Source organism: Meles meles, chromosome 8 (genome assembly GCF_922984935.1).
Source record: "Meles meles chromosome 8, mMelMel3.1 paternal haplotype, whole genome shotgun sequence".
Taxonomy (NCBI): domain Eukaryota; kingdom Metazoa; phylum Chordata; class Mammalia; order Carnivora; family Mustelidae; genus Meles; species Meles meles.
In genome coordinates, this window is record NC_060073.1 from 54,075,399 (window position 1) to 54,096,563 (window position 21,165).

Genomic DNA, 21,165 nt, shown 5'->3' on the forward strand with positions numbered 1-21,165 from the left:
GCTTCAGAGGAGGGAGAGAAGGGCAAGGAAAAGGGCTGATGACAAGTAAGAATGGCCAAGCAGCACTGAGGACCCAAAATGAGATTCTATACATCACAGCATAAGGATTAACAGGGTGGACTTCGCAGCTGGAGTGGCTGCATTCAGTTTCCAGCTCCATGACTTACTGGTTGTGCGGAGGGAGACAAATCACTTACTCCACATTTTGGCTTCCTCTTCTGTAAAATGGGGATAGCACTAGAACTTACCTCAAGGTGGCTGTGTTAAATGAGTTATTATATGAAAAGCTTAGAATGATATCTGGCATCAGGTTCTATTATGTCTCATTGGTATTATTATTGATTTAATAATTTAATAATCGTGGGGTGCCTCTGTGGCTCAGTGGGTTAAAGCCTCTGCCTTTGGCTCAGGTCATGATCCCAGGGTCCTGGGATCAAGCTCCACATCAGGCTCTCTGCTCAGCAGGGAGCCTGCTTCCTCCTCTCTCTCTCTGCCTGCCTCTCCGCCTACTTGTGATATCTCTCTCTGCCAAATAAATAAATAAAATCATTTAAAAAATAATAATTTAATAATAACAACTATAATAATTGTAATTTATTAATATATAATTATATCAGTAATATTAATATTATTTTAATAGCTATATTAAAACAAAACAAAGGGAATGAGAAGAAGGATTTAATAACATATATAGAAGAGATTACAAGAAAATGCCATATATGCCAACGATGTGGAAATTATAAACATCTCAGAGCAGGTATAGAAATAGATGATTGGTTTCCCAGTGCTTTACCATTCTTGTATTCTCAAAGTAAATACCCATTAGAAAATTCCACTGGGCTACATTACATCATCTTTTTTTTTTTTTTTTTTTGGAAAGAGAGAGAGTACATGCATGGGGCAGGAGGTAGGGGGAGGGACAGAATCCCAAGCAGGCTCCACACCCAGTATGAAGTCCAACATGGGGCTCAATACCATGACCCCAAGATCATGACCTGAGCTGAAATCAAGATTCAGATGCTTAACTGACTGAGCCACCCAGGTACCCCTATAGTATATCATGCTTTTAATACAAAGCTGCATTTATTTTGTTATTTAACATAGCTCTTGGGCATTTATGAGCTTAACTGCTGTTTTATGTGAATAAAGATATTTTTTCCTATTGTCTTTGATAGATTTGATATCAGCCTCATAAAATTAATTGGAATGCTTTCTATATCTTTTCTATGGTTGAAACAGTTTTAAAAGTATGTGAATTGTTAAATCTTTCCAGAGGACAAATTGATAGTTTTTTTAAATCAAATATTTAAAGTGTATAAGCTAGATCTAGCAATTCCACTTCTAATAAAAAGAAGTTAACAGTGACTCTTTCTGGACAGTGAAAGTGGTAGTGATTTTTATTTAATCCTGTGCACAAGTAAAGTATTTTTTTACAATGAGAATTTAAAACAAATTTGCAATGACTATTATGAATATTGCCATATGACTATATGACTATAATGACTATTATGGTACCAACATTAAGAGAGGACGATGCATTACTTGACATTTTGATAGACTTGACCCTATATAAATATCTGGATCTATAGCTTTTAATGGGGAATAGCTATTTGATCACCTTTCAGTTTCTTCTAACGGTTTCTATGCCTGCTCTAAGATGTTTATAACTTCTACATCATTGGCATATATGGCATTTTCTCTTAATCTCTTCTATATCTATTATTAAATCCTTCTCATCCCCTTTGTTTTATATTTGTGTTTTCACATTCTTTTCTTGGTCAGAATAGCAAAATATTTACTTATGTATATTTCAAATATACATATGTACTTATGTATATTTCAAAAACACATCTTGGTTTTGCTTATTGATACTGCCTTTGTTTGTGTTTTTTATTTTTTACTAATTCATTAACATGTTCTGGTTTTTACTATGGTTTTGCTAATGCTTTGTTCCTACATGTTTTTAGTTTATTTTTCCATTTCCAAGTTCATAAATTTAATGCTTGGTATATACATTTTCTATCACTCTATTTACTACAATAAATGAAAGTTATGAATTGTCACCGAAATACACCTTTGGCTGCATTCCACAGTTTTAACATATGTGCTTTCATCCCCATAGTATTTTCAATGTCTATAATTTTAGTTTCCATATCTGATTTCTTAATTAAAGAGATCTCTGAAAGAGTTCAATATTCAGCTGTTTAGGGTTCCGGAGGTATTGTTATTTATTTCACACTTACTGGTAGTTTTATTACATTACGGTCAATAAATGTGGCCCATAAAATTTAATACTTTGGAATTAATGTTCCTTTTATTATGGTACTGACACATTTTTGTCAGTATGGTACTGACACAAATTCCATTGGTATTTCACATCAATCAAACTTTCAGTGGCATTATTTCTATTCACTTCTTTTATCTATTGATGTGTATTATTGGTGAAGTATGATAGTCTCCCTCTATAATTCTGATGTTTCTAACTTCTGAAATTTGGACATACTTCATTCAATACATTTGAGTATCACTTCATTCATTAAAAATTAATGACTGATAGATCTTAATTGTTTATGAATCTATTCACCATTGTTTATGAAGCTATTTACCAAGCTAAAGTAAGTCTTATTTGATGACTTTTAGGTCACAGGCAGTGTGTGTATTTATTTATTTATTTATTTTAAGATTTTTATTTATTTGAGAGAGAGATCACAAATAGGCAGAGGCAGGCAGAGAGATGGGGGGAAGCAGGCTCCCTGCTGAGCAGAGAGCCCAATGCGGGGCTCAATCCCAGGACCCTGAGACCATGACCTGAGCCGGAGGCAGAGGCTTAACCCACTGAGCCACCCAGGCACCCCTGCAGTGTGTTTATTACAGGAAGGTTAGTTTGATTAGCATGAGGCCTTAGAAAAAGAGCAAAGAAAGATAACATAAAATCTACGGGGGGTGCCTGGGTGGCTTATTGATTTTGGCTCAGGTCATAGCCTCAGGGTTGTGAGATCCAGCCCCACATCTGGCTCCATGCCCAGCTGGAGTCTGCTTGAGATTTTCTCCCTCTCCCTTTACCCCTCCCCCACCCCCGCTCCTGTACACTCTCTCTCTCTCTCTCTCTCTCTCTCTCTCGCAAAATAAATAATAAAATCTTTTTTTAAAAAATCCACAGATATCTTGCATTTGCTATTTTAAGATTTTCAATGAAACCATTTCCTGAACATTTAAAAATCAGGTAGTGGACATCCAACTCTGATCCTCCTCTGACATTTCCCCATGTCCTAAGCTGCATCATTAAGGCCACTATTTAACACCCACTTCCATCCATTCCCCAGATCAAATCTGATGACTGTCCTTAGGGCTGTGACTGCAAGCCCTAAAACATCACTTTTTACTATAAAGACATACGCTATGGGGCCCTCCTTTCATGAATCTATTCAATTCAACTTTCCATTTCCCACACACTGAGGCACTGGGAAGAGCACTGTGATTGAGTCACTGACGTGTAAGACAATATAGAAATTAAAAGATCAGGGGCGCCTGGGTGGCTCAGTGGGTTAAGCCTCTGCTTTTGGCTTGGGTCATGATCTCAGCATCCTGGGATTGAGCCCCGCATCAGGCTCTCTGCTCAGTGGGGAGCCTGCTTCCCTCTCTCTCTGCCTGCTTCTCTGCCTACTTGTGATCACTCTATCAAATAAATGAATAAAATTTTTAAAAAAATTAAAAGATCAAAAAAAAAAAACCTGAATGTAATGAAAAAGAGCTGTGATTTTAATCTTTATCAGCCTACTGAGTGTATTCTCTCAAACTACACCTATGGGGATTCAGTGCCCCCAGAAAAGCCTGTAGTAATCCACACAGAAATGGCCTCAGAAGCAGTGTGGAGTTAGAATCAATGGATGCTTCTCCCAACAGCATGAGGAAAGGAAAAAGAAACACTTTGGGGGATTTTCTAGCTCTCTTTGTAGACTCTCTCTGAAATAGATTCCATAACATGATGAGTTTTGGCTACCTCAAAATTAAAGTAATACAGACAAAGTACTTTAAAAGCCCCAGAAGAAGGATGACCTATAAATTCAGTATATTAGTGACATTAAATCTCAAGTAGCAGTTGTGGTGGAACAGATTACAGAAGAGCAAACAACAGTCTCCTTCTTCTGAAATAACCGGGAAGCCTTTAGAGCTCGCTCAGTGATGCTATCAACTGGCATTCATATTATTTGAAAAAAAATCACAATTGAAAACAGGTTTGACCTGCGATCTTCAGCATAAAGTGTTAAAAGTGGTTCAAATGTGGCCCTCATTTATGCCTCTTTCTTTGTTCCCCGGGTTTTTCTGATAGGAAAGGAACATATCGGCAAGAACAAGGGATAGACTGCAGCAATCAAGCACCATGGTCTTCTCTAAGCTCACAGCCTAGCTCAAGTTTTTAGAGAGCTTATTTACAGTATGGTTATCCTAAGTTAAAAATAAGTGGTAATCACATTACATGTCTAGCAATAAAGAAGACCATGATTTTAGTTAGTACCAGGATGCTACAGTTACATCCTACAGCTAAATTTTCTACAGAATGTATTATTAGTTGTGCCAACAGCAGCTGTACTAATAATCTGAGATAACTCCCACTGTGGTTTAAAAAAAAAAAAAGAAAAAAGAAGGATCAATGATAGATAGTCAAAGCATTTCCATGCTTGGCTTTCCTTGCCTGATATAACAGTTTTATATGGATGGTTGAAGCATTTACTTTGACAATGGGGTTGAAAAAATAATTTCAATCCATAAAGACCATAAATGCATGTCATTTGCAACCCCGAACGCACACCAGACTTATATGTAGGGGTACTTTAGGAATCACCCCTAAAGATTCTGATTTAGTCAGTCAGGAACTGCGCAATTTTCTTCAAAAGTTCCCGCAATCGATTCTGATCAAGAGCCGGAACTGAGAATCACTTCCCCAAACCCTTCAAGTTGGAAGGAGCCTTGGCGTTCAACCACCCTCCCTGATTTCTAGTACCTTCTTCCCTAAGGTCCACCAGTCAACTGTCCTGGATATTTGCATCGGATCTCCAGTACATCCTCAAACTTAATGCATTTAAAATTAATCTTATTTTTTCCCCCATAAAACATGCTCACAGGGCACCTGGGTGGCTCAGTTGGGGTTAAGCAGCTGCCTTCGGCTCAGGTCATGATCTCAGGGTCCTGGGATCAAGTCCCGCATCTATCTTTCTGCTCAGCAGGGAGTCAGCTTCTCCCTCTCACTGTCTCTCTCTGTACACTCTCCACCCAAATAAATAAAATCTTAAAAAAAATCTTTTTTAAACCATGCTCAACTTCTTATCATAAACCTAATAAATCACATGACCATCCTCCCAGGCACTTATGCCAAAACTCGGAGAATTAGGATCCTTCTACATCGTATCAGTATACTGATTATTTTTACCCCTTAAATATGTCTTACATCAATCCCCTTGTCTCCTACTCTATCACCTTAAAACATTCCTTCAACCTTTCTGCCTAGACAAATACTAATAGTCTTCTACTTCTGGTGTTTCTCCAAAAGCCCCAGCTCTGAACCTCCTAGGGCCTCACTGCACCACTCCACCACTGCAGCCCATCTTTGTCACAGATGTCTACATTCCTCGGGCTACTTTCCCACTTCCCCTCATTCCTGGCTTGTAGTCACTCTCTCCAGCACTACTTTTGTCTTAACCTGTGGTTAATTCAATACTTCCAAAACCACAGTCTTTCTGTTCTTATCCCTGTCTCCTTCAGTAACTTGTCCTTCATGCTACCTTAGGGCCTCACTCCACAATCACACCCTGGACCTGGTTACACCAGCCACTGCAGCCCCTCCTCTTCACTGCGTTCCCAATAATCATCCCACACCAGAGGGCCTACAAAAAACCCTCTAATCCCACCAACTTTTCACTACCTCCACAAGTCTACTTCTCCCTCTTTACTCAGATGAGATTTCAGAGTCATCCATCCCAATCCCTCCATTCTAAAATCCTTCAATTCTTTTGTCCCTCTTTCTTTTGCCACTCTCTCCTACATCAGCGTGACCCTTCTTAAACACAACCACTGTCTCTTCATGTCTGCACACAGGTGCATGTGGTGGGAAAACATGCAAGCTTGTAGTGGTGGTGGGTATCACTTTAAATTCAAGATCACTACCTTCAAGTGGGCCCTTAGCGATGCCCGGCAATGACACTGCTCTTCTCTGATCCACTCACTCTCCCATCTTCTGGCCTATCATTTACACCTCTCCTATTTTTACCTCCCACCCTATCCTCACTCTCTGCTGGTAACCTTGCTGCTTCCTTTTCACTAATAATGGAAGAGCAATCATAAGACAACTTCTATATGATCTCCAAACCATATCTGCCCACCCGGGCTCATATACTCTGCCCTGACTCCTTGACAATGAATGTACTGTTGAAAAACCCACCTACTCAAGTACATTGCTCAGGAAATTCAATCCCCTACATCATTTTTTTTCCTTTTTTTTAATTGAAGTATAATTAACATGCACTGTTATATTAGTTTCGGGTATACAATATGCTGATTCAACAATTCTATACATTCCTCAGTGCTCATCACAATTAAGGGTCCTCTTGATCCTCTTTACAAATTTTACCCATCACCCTACCCATCTCCCCTCTGATAACCATCAGTTTGTTCTCTATATTTAAGACTTTGTTTTTCTGTTTCTTTTTTCTTTGTTAGTTCATTTGTTTCTTGAATTCCACATATGAGTGAAATCACATGGCCTTTGTCTTTCTCTGACTTATTTCACTTAGGATTATACCCTCTAGATCCATCCATATTGATGCAAATATCAAGGTCTCATTCTTTTTTTTTTTGGTCGGGTAATATTTCAGTGTGTGTACGTGTGCCATGTTTTCTCTATCCATTCATCTATGGATGGATACTTCAGTTGCTTCTCTATCTTAGCTGTTGTAAATAATGCTTCAACAAAAATAGTCATGCATATTATCTTTTTGAACTAAGTATCTCTTTTTCCTTTGGGCAAATACTCAGTATTAGAATTACTAGATCGTACGTAATTCATCTTAAATTTTTTGAAGAACCGCCATACTGTTTTCCACAGTGGCTGCACCAGCTTACATTCCCATCAATAGTGCATGAGGGTTCCTTTTTCTCCACATCTTCACCGACACTTGCTATTTCTTATCTGATTTTAGCCATTCTGACAGGTGTAAGGTGACATCTCATTGTGGTTTTGACTTGCATTTGCCTTGATGATAAGCAATGTTAAATACCTTTTCATGTGTCTTTTGGCCATCTGGACGTCTTTTTTGGAAAAATGTCTATTCAGGTCCTCTGCCTATTTTCATCAGATTTTGGTGGATTTTTTTCAGTTATGTTTTTGTTTTTTCGGCATTGAGTTTCATAAGTTCTCCATCTACTTTGGATATATCAAAATATCAATAAATACCAATATCAAATATATCAATCGCAAATATCTTCTCCTATTTAGTGGGCTGCTTTTTTGTTTTGTTAATGGTTTCTTTCACTGTACAAAAGCTTTTTATTGTTAGAATCCCAATAGGTTATTTTTGCTTTTGTTTCCCTTGCCTGAGGAGACATCTTCTGCATGATTTTTAACTTCTCTCTAGCATCCAATTACAAATTACGTAATTATGAATATGTAATTATTTTCTCCTCTCTTTAAAAAACATCTTTTGACTTTTCTCCCCCCTTTTCTTTTACAATAAAACTCAAAAATGTAGTATATGTTCTCTTCAACTTTTCTCATTTTTTCCTAAAGAGACGGTAGCCAGACTATCACTGACTCTATTTGCCCACAACTCCTTCAGAATCCCTCAGTTCAAGGTCACCAGTGAAGCTACATGTTGTTAAATGTAATGATCAGTCCTAGGTTCTCATCTTACTTGACCTTTCAACTACATTTCACAAGGAGAATCACTTCCTCCTTCCAGGAATACTTTCTGCACTTCCAGGCCACCATACTCCTGATTTTTCTCCCACTGTCCTTGCTGATCTTTTTCGGTCTGTTTGTTGGTTTCTTCTCATCTCCCTAACCTCTAACTAGTTGTTTGACTTCTTCTTTTTTTTTTTAAATTTTTTTATTTATTTCTTATTTTTTAATAAACATATAATGTATTTTTATCCCCAGGGGTACAGGTCTGTGAATCGCCAGGTTTACAAACTTCACAGCACTCACCATAGCACATACCCTCCCCAATGTCCATAACCCCCCTCCCCCTCTCCCAACCCCGCCTCCCCCCAGCAACCCCAGTTTGTTTTGTGAGATTGAGTCACTTATGGTTTGTCTCCCTCCCAATCCCATCTTGTTTCATTTATGACTTCTTTTTTTAATTTTCATTCATTTCTTGGTAAGCTGATCTAGTCTCTTAGCTTTAAATATCATCTCTACGTTGATAGCTCCTAAATGCATAACTACAGGCTACCCTTTTTTCTTAAGCACCTAGGAAGGATATCTCAATACCCACTCAAGAATACTGCTTCAGGAGCACCTGTGTGGCTCAGTGGGTTAAGCCTCTGCCTTCAGCTCAGGTCATGATCTCAGGGTCCTGGGATCGAGCCCCGCATCAGGCTCTCTGCTCAGCAGGGAGCCTGCTTCCTCCTCCTCTCTCTCTGCCTGCTTCTCTGCCTACTTGTGATCTCTCTCTCTGTCAAATAAATAAATAAAATCTTAAAAAAAAGAATACTGCTTCAATTATTGTCCTCCTTTGTCCTACATCATGTGTTTTTGTTTTCCACTAGATCATTCCCATCACATTAGTGATGTTCTCTCTTACAATTTAAAACAAAAACAAAAACAAAAAAACCTTTAATCTCATTTCCCTTACCAACTACTTACTTATTTCTCTGCTATCCTCAGAAAAACTTGAAATAGTCTATATTCACTGCCCCACTCTTGCCAGTCAATTCCCCATACAGCCACTCCAAGCAGGCTGTTGTCTCTGCCTCTTCACCAAAGTTGCTTATCAACATCACTTCCGATGACCCCTATGTACTCATATGTTCATTCTACTTGACCTAATGGTAGCATGGACATAACTTTTATGCCCTTTTCTTTGATACACCATTTTCTTGGCTTTTCATTTTGGCTTTCAGGTCAACACTCTAGGATTTTCTGGTCCATCTTTATTAGTTTTCTTTTGCTGGTTCCTCAACTTGTCTCCATCCTCTTAGTGTTGGAGAGCTGCAGAATTCAGTGCTGGTCCTCTTCTCTCCTCTGTCTTCCTAGATCATTCCAGCCAGACTCATTTTAAATGTCATCTCAATGCCTCCAATGCTCCCATTTATATCAGCAGTCCAGCCATCTTTCCTCAACTCCAGGTTCATCTATCCAGTTTCCTAATCTGTAGTCCCAACTGATTCACTAATAAGCATGTCCAACATAACACATCCAAAACTAAGCCCTTAATCATTTCACTCAAACTTACTTCTCTTACACCTCTACTCCCTTGCTCAGGCCAAAGTTTTGGGAGTCATTCTGATTCCTTTCTCTTTCACACCCTACATCCACCCATTGGTAAATCCCGTCAGCTCTACCTTCAAGCTACCTGGAGTCTGACCACTTCTCACTATCTCTATTGCCATCACTCTGGTCCAAGCCACCATTATCTCCCACATAAATGATTATAACTGTCACGTCACTTCCTGACTCCACCCTTAGTATTCTACAGTCTGGTCAGAGTGATCCTTTTTATTCTTAAGGCAGATATTATTACTGCTTTGCTTTCCACTGACTTCCCATCTTACTCTGAGTAAAAGTCATGTTCATTACAGTGACGTAGAGGGCCCTATGATCACCCTGCCATCACCCTTCCAACCTCGCCTACTATGTCTCTCTTCCTGCCCCTGGCTAAAACCTGGCATGTGCCTGTCTCAGGACCTTTAAACAAGCTGTTCCCGTGCCTGGAATGTTCTTTCCCTGACATGTGCATGCGCTATCCTTGTCATTTCCTTGTGAGCTCTACTCATCAACTTCTCAGTGTTTGGTCCCCACACCTGTGCTCTTTCCATGGTTTTTTTTTCCTCCTTAGCATTTATTACCATCTAACATACTATGTAATTAGTTAATCTATTTATGCATTATCATTTTCCTTTCAGCAACATGCAAGTTCCACAAGAGCAAGCTTTTCATTTTGTTTTGGTTCCATACTATATGTACAATGCTGTATCTAGGTAAGTAGATATATACCCTACCTAGAACAGAGCCTTGCACACAGGAGATGCTCAATAATCAAATCACTTGATGAGTAAGAAAATGGCATCTCCAATCATGATCTCTCCAATCAACCTTCATTTTGTCTCCAGAGTGATATAATTAGTAGAAGATAAATCTGTTTACCTTAATTTTCAGCTTAAAACCCTTCAATGGGTCTGCTGTGCCCATTACTTGGCAGCCTCTGTACATAAAATAAAGAACCCTCTCCACAGCACAGCCTGGCTTGGTAGGCATGAAGCAGGCCTGCCATGCTTACTCCCTCCTGGGCCCTATAACTTCAGAGAAAACAGACTGTGCATATCCACAAACCGAGTGGTTGCAATGCAACTGAACACTTTGCTTTTTCATTATTAAATAAACAGACGAGGAAGCAAGATGTCACTGTTGGCGTTGTCTGAAATTATATCTGGAGCCCAGATGTTTGAACCAGATGACTAAACTTGCTAAAGGCAATTATGTGAGGTAATTATACCTGAGTTTCAGGATAACATGACTGGGTATCTAAAATAGGTGATCTCCCATTCAGTGATTCTCATCTCTCAGCAACTTACCTTGGACAGGAAGAGCATCATCACCACCAACTTAAGCTTATTTCTCCTTCCTCAAGGAACCACAAAGACTTGAGATGTGCACTCACAGAACTTCCCTCATCCTGAAATCTCCCAGAGTACTCTGCTGAGAATGGGTCCTTTGGACTCATCACAGTAAACTGTACTTCTTTCATGACTTCTATGTCCTCTGCAGGACTTTGACAGTGGCATACAAGATTTCCACGATCTGACCAGTGTTCATTTGAACAGACGCATCCCTCAACAGTCCAAACCTTACTTCACTTACTATTACTGCCAAAGATCCATCCTTCCTGTCATAGGACCTTTATAAATTCCTAGAATGTCCTTCCCACCCACACATTCCACACATTGGCAAAGGGCTCCACCTAAGAATCAACTTCTCTAGGAATCCTCTGCAAATCCACTCAAGCCAGCTAATTACTTCTCTTTTCTTTCCCTGTACTGTGTCCCATATATATCTCCCTTCCTGTCTTCATTTTATTAATTGCAATTGTTGTTTTATCTCAATTCCATAGGTGCAGTAACTATGTCTAATGGATCTTTGAATTACTGATGCCTAACCTAGTACCTGGCAATTATGAGGCAATCCAATGTCTTCTTAATTTAACTTAATTATGATTAGAAAAGAGTGATCTGGTCAGTGTGGCTAGCGTAAGGCTTTCTAAGTGCTAGGAGGGAAGGAGGAGTTGGAAAGAGGGAAAGAGAACATAGAAAAAAAGAGACCCAAATTATATTAATTTTTTTTTCATATTTCATATTAAAAAGGCAGTACTTTGCATTGGAAAGAATGTTACACTGTGTCAATTTTTTCTTTGCCCTCATGGGTAGAATGTGAAAAACTCTAAATTCTCAACAGTACTCAATTAAAGCTTAACTTCCCCAAAAAGAGTATTACAATGAATCCCTATTTGTTGGAGCACCCTTAAAACTTTAAAAGGCAGTCTAGTATAATGATTGATTGTAGTCAGGCAATGAGAGCTCATTACTGTACAGTGACCTAATCTTTCTGTGAGCTAATCTGACAGAATATTTATATTCCAACTAATGCAAATTAGCAATAAAAACATTAAGAGTCTCAAAAAATAAACTGCTGCATGATAGTAAACACAGAAATTTCACATAAGAAATATACATAGTTTTAAAGTATTAAAAATATTCAATCCCACCACCACCAGCAAAAAAATGCAAATTGATAGAGTTACTCACTCAAAAACTGTTACATTAGCAAGTTTTGTTCACATTATTACTACCTAATGCTAGTGGATATACTGTTGATTCGTAGCAGGGATAGTTGGCATAAATCTTGTGAAAATTAATAATGGGAAACCTTCCTAAAATGCAGTCAGAAGGTTTGGGAAGGGGTGCTCCCATGCCCTGCCACACTACCACTCTTAACTGACAGCAGACCCAATAGGAAGAGATGGACTTGACCCTGCACATGGATGCTACTTTACTGTCCCAGCTGAGGCAGACATGCTTTCCTATCCTCCTACCCACTCAATGGCTCAGCCAATGAGAAGCTACTGCACTTGGAACTGAGTTTACTCCAGTGGACTTTGAGTTTCTAACAGCCTTCCCAAGTAACACCTTCCCTCAGAAAGTGTAGAAAGTGTACCTTTGTTCTCCAGACTTCCTATGGTTTTGCCAAAGCTTGTTTGTCCCAGATGGCAATTCTCTTTTAGTCCTGAATAACCCCATCTTTTGCTGGTAAATTAACTGGAAGCATCTATTTTTAAGGTTGACAACATACAGGAAAGCAATTTGAACCCATTGCTGATAACTTATCATTAAGAAATTTTCCACCTCTTCCTCTTTAAGGAGGTGGAGGAGCAGGTCGGTGGCCATGGTCTTGTGGCAGATGTAGAGATGCAGATCTCTGTCAAGACCCTGAGGGCAAGACCATCATCCTGGGGGCTGAGCCCAGTGACACCACTGAGGATGCCAATGCCAAATTCCAAGACAAGGAGGGCATCCCACCTGACCAGCCTCATCTGATTCTTGCAGGCAAACAGCTGGAGGATGGCTGCACTCTCAGACTACAGTATCCAGAAAGAGTCCACCCTGCACTTGGTGCTTGGCCTACAGGATAGCATCACTGAGCCTTCCCTCTGCCAGCTGGCCCAGAAATACAACTGCCACAAGATGATCTGCCTTAAATGTTATGCTCACCTGCACTTTTGCACCGTCACACAAGAAGAAGTACGGGCACACCAACTCCCTGCACCCCAAGAAGAAGGTCAAATAAGGCCCCTTCACTAGTTCTTCTTTTACTGGCAGGGCAGCCTCCTGCCAAAGCCCCAAGGCCCTGGGGCCACAATACAGTTTCCTTTTCATAGTCCAGAGAAGGAAGTAAGGAAGGGAGGGAGGGGAAAGGGGAGAGGAAGGGGAAGAGGGAGAGGAAGGGATGGAGGAAGGAAGGAAGGGAGGAAAGAATAAAGGAAGGAAGGGAGAGAGGGAGGGAAGAAGAGAGGGGAGAGGGTAGGGGGAGAGGGAGGGAGGAAGGAAGAAAGGGAGGGAAGGAAAGAAGGGGGAGAGAGGGGAAGTGGGAGGGAGAGAGGGATGGAAGGAAGGTAGGAGGAAAAAGAAAAGGGAAAGGGAAGGGAAGAAAATTTCCTGAATGGAATAGGATACTACAGATACATCACAGTATTTTTAGCTAATAAAAAATTAGAAGCTGGAAATGCCCCAAAAGCATGATTAAATGAAAAAGATTTACCTACTCTTCAGAATATAGATATATAGTTATCCTAAAAATTTCACAATGGCTGTTCATCAAGGAAAAAAATACAATAATAGTAATAATGGTTAGTTTTTATTGAGCATTTACTATGTGCTAGGTACTATGGTAAATATTTTTCTTTTCTTTTCTTTTTTTTTTTTTTTTTTGAGTAGGTTCCACACCCGGGACAGATCACAATGTGGGGCTTGAACTCATGACGCAGAGATCAAGAGTCAAGACATTTAACTGACTGGGCCACACAGCCACCCCTATGGTAAGTATTTCACATGCATTGTGAGATGGGTACTAAATAGGGTTTCCAGATTTAGCATATAAAAATATAAGTGCACAGTTCAATTTGAATTTCAGATAAATAACAGGCGTTTAGTTTACATCCATCCCATGCAATATTGCTCATCTAAAATGCAAATTGAATGGGGCATCCTATATTTTATCTGAATACTGGCAATCCATTTTACTGATGAGGAAACCAAGACACAGAGATCGCCTAGGGACATACAGCTCATGAGCAGTGACAAGATACTAAGCATATGAAAGAAGTAGAACGGAAACTTTTGTGTCTGAGTAATTACAAATGGGTAAAACATATGCATGCCCAGGGATCACAGCCGAGAGGAAAGAGTGACAGATGGCAACACTGCCACCAAAGTCTCTGGAGCCCTTGGTCTGGGCACTTTGCTACAGCAGCCTCCACTCCCATTTTACAGATGAGTCAACTGAAGAATTAAATACTGTGCTCAAAGTCATAATGCTAGCAAGAGCAGTATCAGATTCTGACTCTAAAGCTCTTGTTTTATTCTACTTTGTCATCTGGATTTCCTGGGTGAGTTTTCGTTTTTCCCCTTCAGGTGTAGTTCCATCAATGTCGATATTAAAGTTTTTGTGTGATAAAGTACATGTACAAGGACACGTGACTATTTCAAGGAGATCTGCAAAACCTAGTCATTAAGGGTCTGCTTTGGTTTAAAACCATTTCTAGAATCCAATAAAACACTTAGAAGAAAGTCACAATGCACATTATGGCTTAATTTGTGATTTCATTTAGGAAGTAGAAATGCATACTCCATACTTTTTCTTCTAAAAGTGAGATTGCAACTCCCACTTATGCTTCTTGCTAAGCTCCTCCTCTTTCTCTATACATTTCAGCATGTGAACTTGATAGTTCCTTCAAGTAACTCAGTCAAGAAGGGAATCTGAATTTTTGCGGGCCAGTCATATAGGAGAGCACACATACATACACACAAACACAAAAGTGCCAATACGTTTCACAGTTAAAGCAATGGCTACACTCTAGCCATGATAGGAAATTTTAAGTGACTTCCCTTAGGTACTGGCTTAATATTTCCTTAAGAGGTTAGCCCACATCAAAAAGTTTGTGCTTTTGATTGTTTATTCTGAAAGAGGCAGCTGGCCACAGGGCTGCCTGCAATGCCTTTAACCATAGTTTGCTTTTGTTTTTCCCTCTTGATAATTACCTCATGACTAAACCACTCACTGGTCCATGCGGAAGAGTCCCACAGAGATGAAAACACACTTGTTTAAATAAAATATTTATGAAGAAGCCCTAAAATGTCACTGAAGTAAATAAATGCAAATTATCTTCACATATTGTGCATCCAATATGCCACTCGTTCCTTAGAAGACTATTTCCTGATTGCAATTAACATTAATTTTTAAAAATTAATCCCATTGTGCATAATCATCCCAATGTCTGTTCATAAAAAAACCTAGTGTTTTAAGGTTAACTCTCTTTTGACTATCTTTGAAAGTTTTAATAAGACTAATATTTAGTCTTTAGGATTATTTTGAAGATTTTTCCTTAGAAACTATATTTAATTATTATTTTATATGTACATCTTCTAATAAATTATTTCATTATAATTCAATACTAGGAGACATTCATGAAAGTTCCACATTCTGGTCTTTTAATAAAATACTATCTGGACACGATTTTCTCAATTAGTTCTTTTTTTCCCCCCCTGAGTCAGGTGAACATAATGGATTCTCATTATGTTTTTATAGAACATTCAAAATAAAAATTTGGAGTAATATTATCAAAAGAAAGTTAAGAATCGGTCAATGTGTGTAGTAACTGTTATAAGGCCCCTGACTTTCGAGACCATCTTTCCCAAGTTTTCAGGAAAGAGATACGAGCTGAGCTGAGAAGACTAGGTAGTTTCATCCTCTGCTAGATGGTCTTGACAGCTGTCCTCCACTTGGCTACACTTTAGAATCAACAGAGGAACTTAAAAAACATACAGATACCAGGCCCCACCCCCAGAAATTCAGATTAAATTTGTCTAGAATAAAACTCAGTCATTGGTAGCTTTTAGTTTGTTTTACTTTTGCTTGTCAGAGCTCCCTAAATGTTTTTAATGTACAGCGCAGGTTGAAAACCATTTGTCTAGAAAAAGCTTTCCAAAGAGTTTGGTTAAAGTCCACTTGAAAAGAGGAGTCATTAATGATGAGCCATAAGGCTCTGCTTCACACCCAGACCAGAAAAATGAAGAAAAATCTCTAGAAATACAAAGCCAGTATAAACCCAGTATCCTGAAAAAAAAAATGCATAACCCTGAGTCTTCGTAACTGCACAGAATTTAACCTACAGCTAGAGATTAAATCCTTTATAGAAGAACAGAATAGACAAAGTGGGTCTAAAGGGGGCTCTTATGAAAAAATACCTAGGAAATTTTCATTGACAGTAACTCTCAGATTCTTAGTACATGTGATGTGTTTCCCTAAGAAGCTACTTTGATTTACACTCAACCCTTTCTCAATGGAACCCACGGCCTTGCTGCTAGTTTTGCTCTGAGCTTCAGTTTTCACCCATATATATAAATCTCTCTCAGCCACATTTCTCCAACTTGAACATGCCTACAAATCACCTGGAGATCCTGTGAATACATAGGTTCATATGCAGTAGGGCTGGGTGAGGCCTGGGAGTCTGCATTTCTAATAAGCTCCCAGATGCTGCTGATGCTGCTGGCCTGCAGACGAACATTGGGAGCAGTGAGGTCTTGGAAGACATCATGAGGATTAAATGAAATGACCTACATAAAACACTTGGCACAGATGTGGCTGGCATCCTACAGAAGAAAAGCCTTACCAAGGAAAATAATAAAACGTGGTGAAAACCTAGAGGTCACATGATCCAATCCTTCTTCCTTTTCCAGATGTGGAAACAGTAAGTTAAGAAAAGTTAAAATCTCTATCTCCTTATAGCCAAAGGGGGGGAAAAAAAAACCATTGTTTTTAACTGCAAAAGAGTGCAACCAAGGTCCATGAGTGGAAGTTAAACAGAGCTCTTCATTCCATACCAGGAAAAATCTTCTAACAATAAATGCTGTCCTACAGCCATTTGGCCCTCTTGAGGAGAGAGTGTGAAGTCTCCAGTCACAAAATGTGAGCACAGACCAGCTGCTGATGTGAAAGAACATTCATGTTTCAGGTGACTGTTGAACTAACTAAGAGACATCACACGTTTAATATGTACAAAAGCATTTTTTTAAAAATTAAAATAGAAACCTCATCTCCTTCCTCACTCCCAATTCTGCTCTTCCTGAAGTCTTCCCTTCTGCAGTAAATGGGAGTTACTTGGGTCAAAGAGTGCTGGAGTCTTCTTTATCTCTACTTCTCTCACCCCTCGCATCCATTCCATCAACAAATCCTCCCTTGCACTGTTACCTTCAAATGTGTGCACAGCCCAGTTACTTCTCATCACTTCCATTAAGATAACGCTGGCCAAGCCACTTTCCACTCTGTCTGGATCACTACAACAGCCTCCTGACAAGTTTCTCTGTCTTTGTCCTTGATCTTCAGTAGCATTTTCTCAGCAAGCAGCCAGAGTGCTGCCACTTTTCTACCCCTTCCTTCACCTTGGGACTAAAACCCAAAGTCCTTCTACAGGTTGACAAGGCTTAGCGTGATCTCTCCGCTCTAGCCCTCAACCACATTTCTAGTCATTCTCAATCTTTTTCTCTCCCCAGTCACCCTTAAACTTACTGTTCCTTAAATCACATCCAGGACGACCCAATCTCAGGACCTCTGTCCCTGCTCTTCCGTCACGAAGGCTATCCTCTGGGATTTGCAAGTGTATGCCCCACATTGCCAATACATGAAAAAACATAAAAACACTTTATGGTGTTGGATTCTAACTGCTCTCTATGGAAAAAGAAAAAGTGCCCACACTCAGCTTAAAGATCAGCACTTTACTTTCCATAGTTGGTACAGATGAAAGGCTGGGTGAGGCATTCTAGTTCCAATTGTGACTCAGCTTCCCTTTTAAAATTGCTCCTTCATCAAATCCTCTCTTAAGGGAAGACTTGGGGCTGTATTCCCACCTCGGAGCACCGTAACAACCTGGGCAGAGGATAACCCTTCCAGATGGCCCAGTGGTCTGTTCGCCAGGGTAGTCCACCTCTGAAAAAATGAACAAACATCCTAGATGCAGTGTCCTTCTGCTGCCCACAGGGAATTATGTCCATTTTCTTCTTTTAATGCCAAAGTTCTGCAGTTGAGCTTGAGAAAATTGAACTACCACGGAGTTAGCCATGGAAGGACAATGGACAGACAGCGCTGGTACATGGCCTTCAGGTGAGTTCCTCTGCAGAAAAGGAAGTCATCTGCTTCCAGAGAGGACTGTGTGTGCCAGGGACCCACGTCCCAGGGCTACGGCATGGGCTTATTCTGGTTCACACGAGCCAATGGCAAGGGCACCGTGCATAGCATTGTGCAATGCAGCCACTCCAGCCACTAGGCTTTTAGGGCTCGAAATGAAAGCCATTCTTGGTTCAGACAATCAAACAGCATCAGAGGAATGGAGATAAAGGCATCTAACGTGGGAATTACTGCAGGCGAGAGGAAGGATGGAAGTGAGGAGAGATTCTGGCCTGAGCTGAAATGCCCTGAGAGAGAGGATGCACTTTGGCTGTGCGTTTTGGCCTCAGTCCCTCTCACCCTGCGCTCACAGTGCTTCCCACTCCTGCATCATGAACAGGCTACTTCCAACCCAAACGAAAGATCCAGAGGGGCATGGGTTATCAGAAAATCACTGTGCCCCAGTGAGGAAAGCAGGACAGTGCTTTTGGGAGCTCAAAGACTAGCAAAAGGCTTACTCTTATCTGTGGCTCTTCCTCAGCCAAGGAATCAGATTTGTTTCTCGCAAGGAGTTTTTTTTCTGTGACTCTTCCTCAAGGGCGGCCAGGTACAAGGGATGAGGAAAGCCCAAGAACATGGAATCCAGCCCATGCATGAAAAGAAGCAGAGGCATAAAACTGGCCAAAAAGATAGAGTGTTAACAGGAGACTCAGCAAGAGGCCTTATTCATCTTCTCTTTTAAAGCCAAAAGCAACTATTCCCTTATGTGGGATAACAATGGAAACTTATGGAGCAGTCACAGGCAAGGAAGTGGGACATTTCAACACTAGCATTTGCTTTGGGTGAAGCATACTAAATAATTTTCTTGTTCCTGCAGCTTCAGGAGAAAACTTTGCCCACTTAGGAATCATCCAGGACTCCCAGTTGATGAAATAAGGAGTTCTGATTCCTATGTGTGGTCTCTGCAGCACATCACAGCCAGCAATGAGCCATGCAAAGGCTGGGCATTGAACCTCCAGGGAGATCATTTGGGATCAACAGTTATTTCCTTGACTTAATTCTGCACTTTGAAGTAACACAGTAGGGATTATCCGATAAACCTAATTAATGTAACCACAGGCAATGGGGAACAATAATCTTTCTTTTTAAATAGAGAAACAGATTTCCAATAGGGAAAGTCTGATATCAACTTTTAGCAGATGATTTCTCTTCACCCCACAGACCCAATTTGAATATGCTATCAAGGAAATGTTACTTAAGTCAGGCTCCGTGTATATCTCTTTATAAATCAAACAATTCCCTAACTTATCCTTCGTGTAAGTAGATTTTAAGTAACATATATATAATATATAATGGATTGGCTTAAAATAGGCAAATTTGTCCTGGATAATGCAATAGCTCATTTCCAATATTTATACACAGGAATATCAGGGGCAAAGGCCATTTTCTCACCCCATCTTTAACACAGTATTTTTTTTTTTCAGGTTGAGAGAATATTCGAGAAAATGATTTCTCCAGGTAAGAAGAATCTCAAGTAAACATATGGAAGCAATGTGTCTTCCAGTAACCAGTAGTGGGTGAGATGTAGGAGACCCAGGGCCCTTAGGGAAAGCAAATGGCTCCACTAAAACTCCTCCTTCCAACCTTAATTGATCAAATGCCAAAATAAACGAACTTTCCAAAGTTAGGAGCCATGCAACTTTCACTAGAGATAACTGCAGGTGCCCCGGCCATGACCAGCCAGCCCACCGAGCCGGGTGTGTCCGGCGGCGGCAGCTGATAGAGTCGGGCGCCCAGGCCCAGGCCGCCTCCACGCCAAACGACCCGCCGGGAACCGGTTCAGGCCCGGCTGCCCAGGACCTGGAGCTCCCGGTTGCCAGCCCAGTGCCAAATCCCGCCCCGCCCTTCCCACCCCAGACCAAGGAAGGGAAATGGGCACTCGGTAGCGAAGGTGAGGAGCGCCCAGCGGGATTCAGCCACAGCCGGGGCAGTCCCCAACTCCCAACTTCCTAGAGTTTCCTCCGGCCTCGTCCCCCTTCCCACCACTGGTGAAGCGGCTGCGGCCTCCCCTCGCCCGGAGCGCAGAACCCGGGAAGTGGAGCGCAGAGCCCAGAGCTCGGGAGCCGCCCCCCGCCGAAGCCCCGGAGACCCGAGCGCAGGTGGCGGGCGTGGTCCCTCCAACCCTGCCCCAGCCCCCAACCCCCGGACTCGGCCTCCGTCGGGGTCCCCGCCCGGGTCCAGCATCAGGCCACGGCGCGCCGCTTCCTGATCCCCTGCTCTAGCTCGGCGGCCACCCCCCTCCTCGCCCCAGTCCGTGTCGCTCTTCTGCCTCAGGCCCCGGTGCGGCCCCAACTCCCAACCCAGGGCCCTCCGGTCGCGCCCGGCAGCGGCGGCGGCACTCACCTGGGTCGCGGAGCCGGGGTCTGGTGCGGTCCCGCAGGTGGTAGATGAAATCCTGGCAGCTGTCGTGCTCCAGGGCCCCACGGGCACACAGCTCGGCCAGCAGCTGCAGCGCCTGGTGACAGAGCGCGTCCCTGGCCCCGGGCATCGCCCCCCCGCATCCTCGGACCGCGCCGGGCAGGCGGGCGCGGGAGACAACCCTCCGCCTGCCAGCTCAGAGCCGCCGCCTCCGGGCCGTCCGCGCTCGCCGTCAGAGAGCCGCCGAGGAACGGCCCGAGCCTCAGCCCCGGCTGGCCCGGCCTCCCACCGGTTGCATGCAGCTCTTCGGCAGCCGGTCGGTCAGGCTTTCTCTCTCTCCCGCCCGGCCGCTCGGTCCCTCCCCCCGCACAGAGGGGAGGAGGCGCCGCACAGCCCCGCGCGCCTCTCTCCCGGCGCCCCGCCCGCCACACGCGGCCGCCGGGGGGCGGGGCTGGGTCAGGGGCGCGCGCCGTGGGCCGGGATCCCGGTGGGCCCGGCTCCCCAGCGAGCGGCGGACGGGGGGCGCTCGCCGACTCCTGGAGGAGCGCGGGGCTCGGCTCCGGACCAGGCGCTCAGAGCGGCTGCGCCCAGGCTTGGAGAGTGGG

The 21,165-nt window shown here is 42.1% G+C and overlaps 1 protein-coding gene and 1 pseudogene across 1 annotated transcript in view; one reads left to right on the forward strand and one right to left on the reverse strand.

Moving 5' to 3' along the window:
- SYT9 (synaptotagmin 9) overlaps positions 1-20,952 on the reverse strand; it is a 200,432-nt gene extending 179,480 nt beyond the window's left edge. The window contains exon 1 of the mRNA XM_046017567.1: positions 20,546-20,952. Within this exon, the coding sequence (XP_045873523.1) occupies positions 20,546-20,690 (145 nt within the window). The 5' untranslated portion in view covers positions 20,691-20,952. The remainder of the gene's footprint in view (positions 1-20,545) is intronic.
- On the forward strand, positions 12,673-13,051 carry LOC123949875 (annotated as a pseudogene).
- Positions 20,953-21,165: the final 213 nt, after the last annotated feature.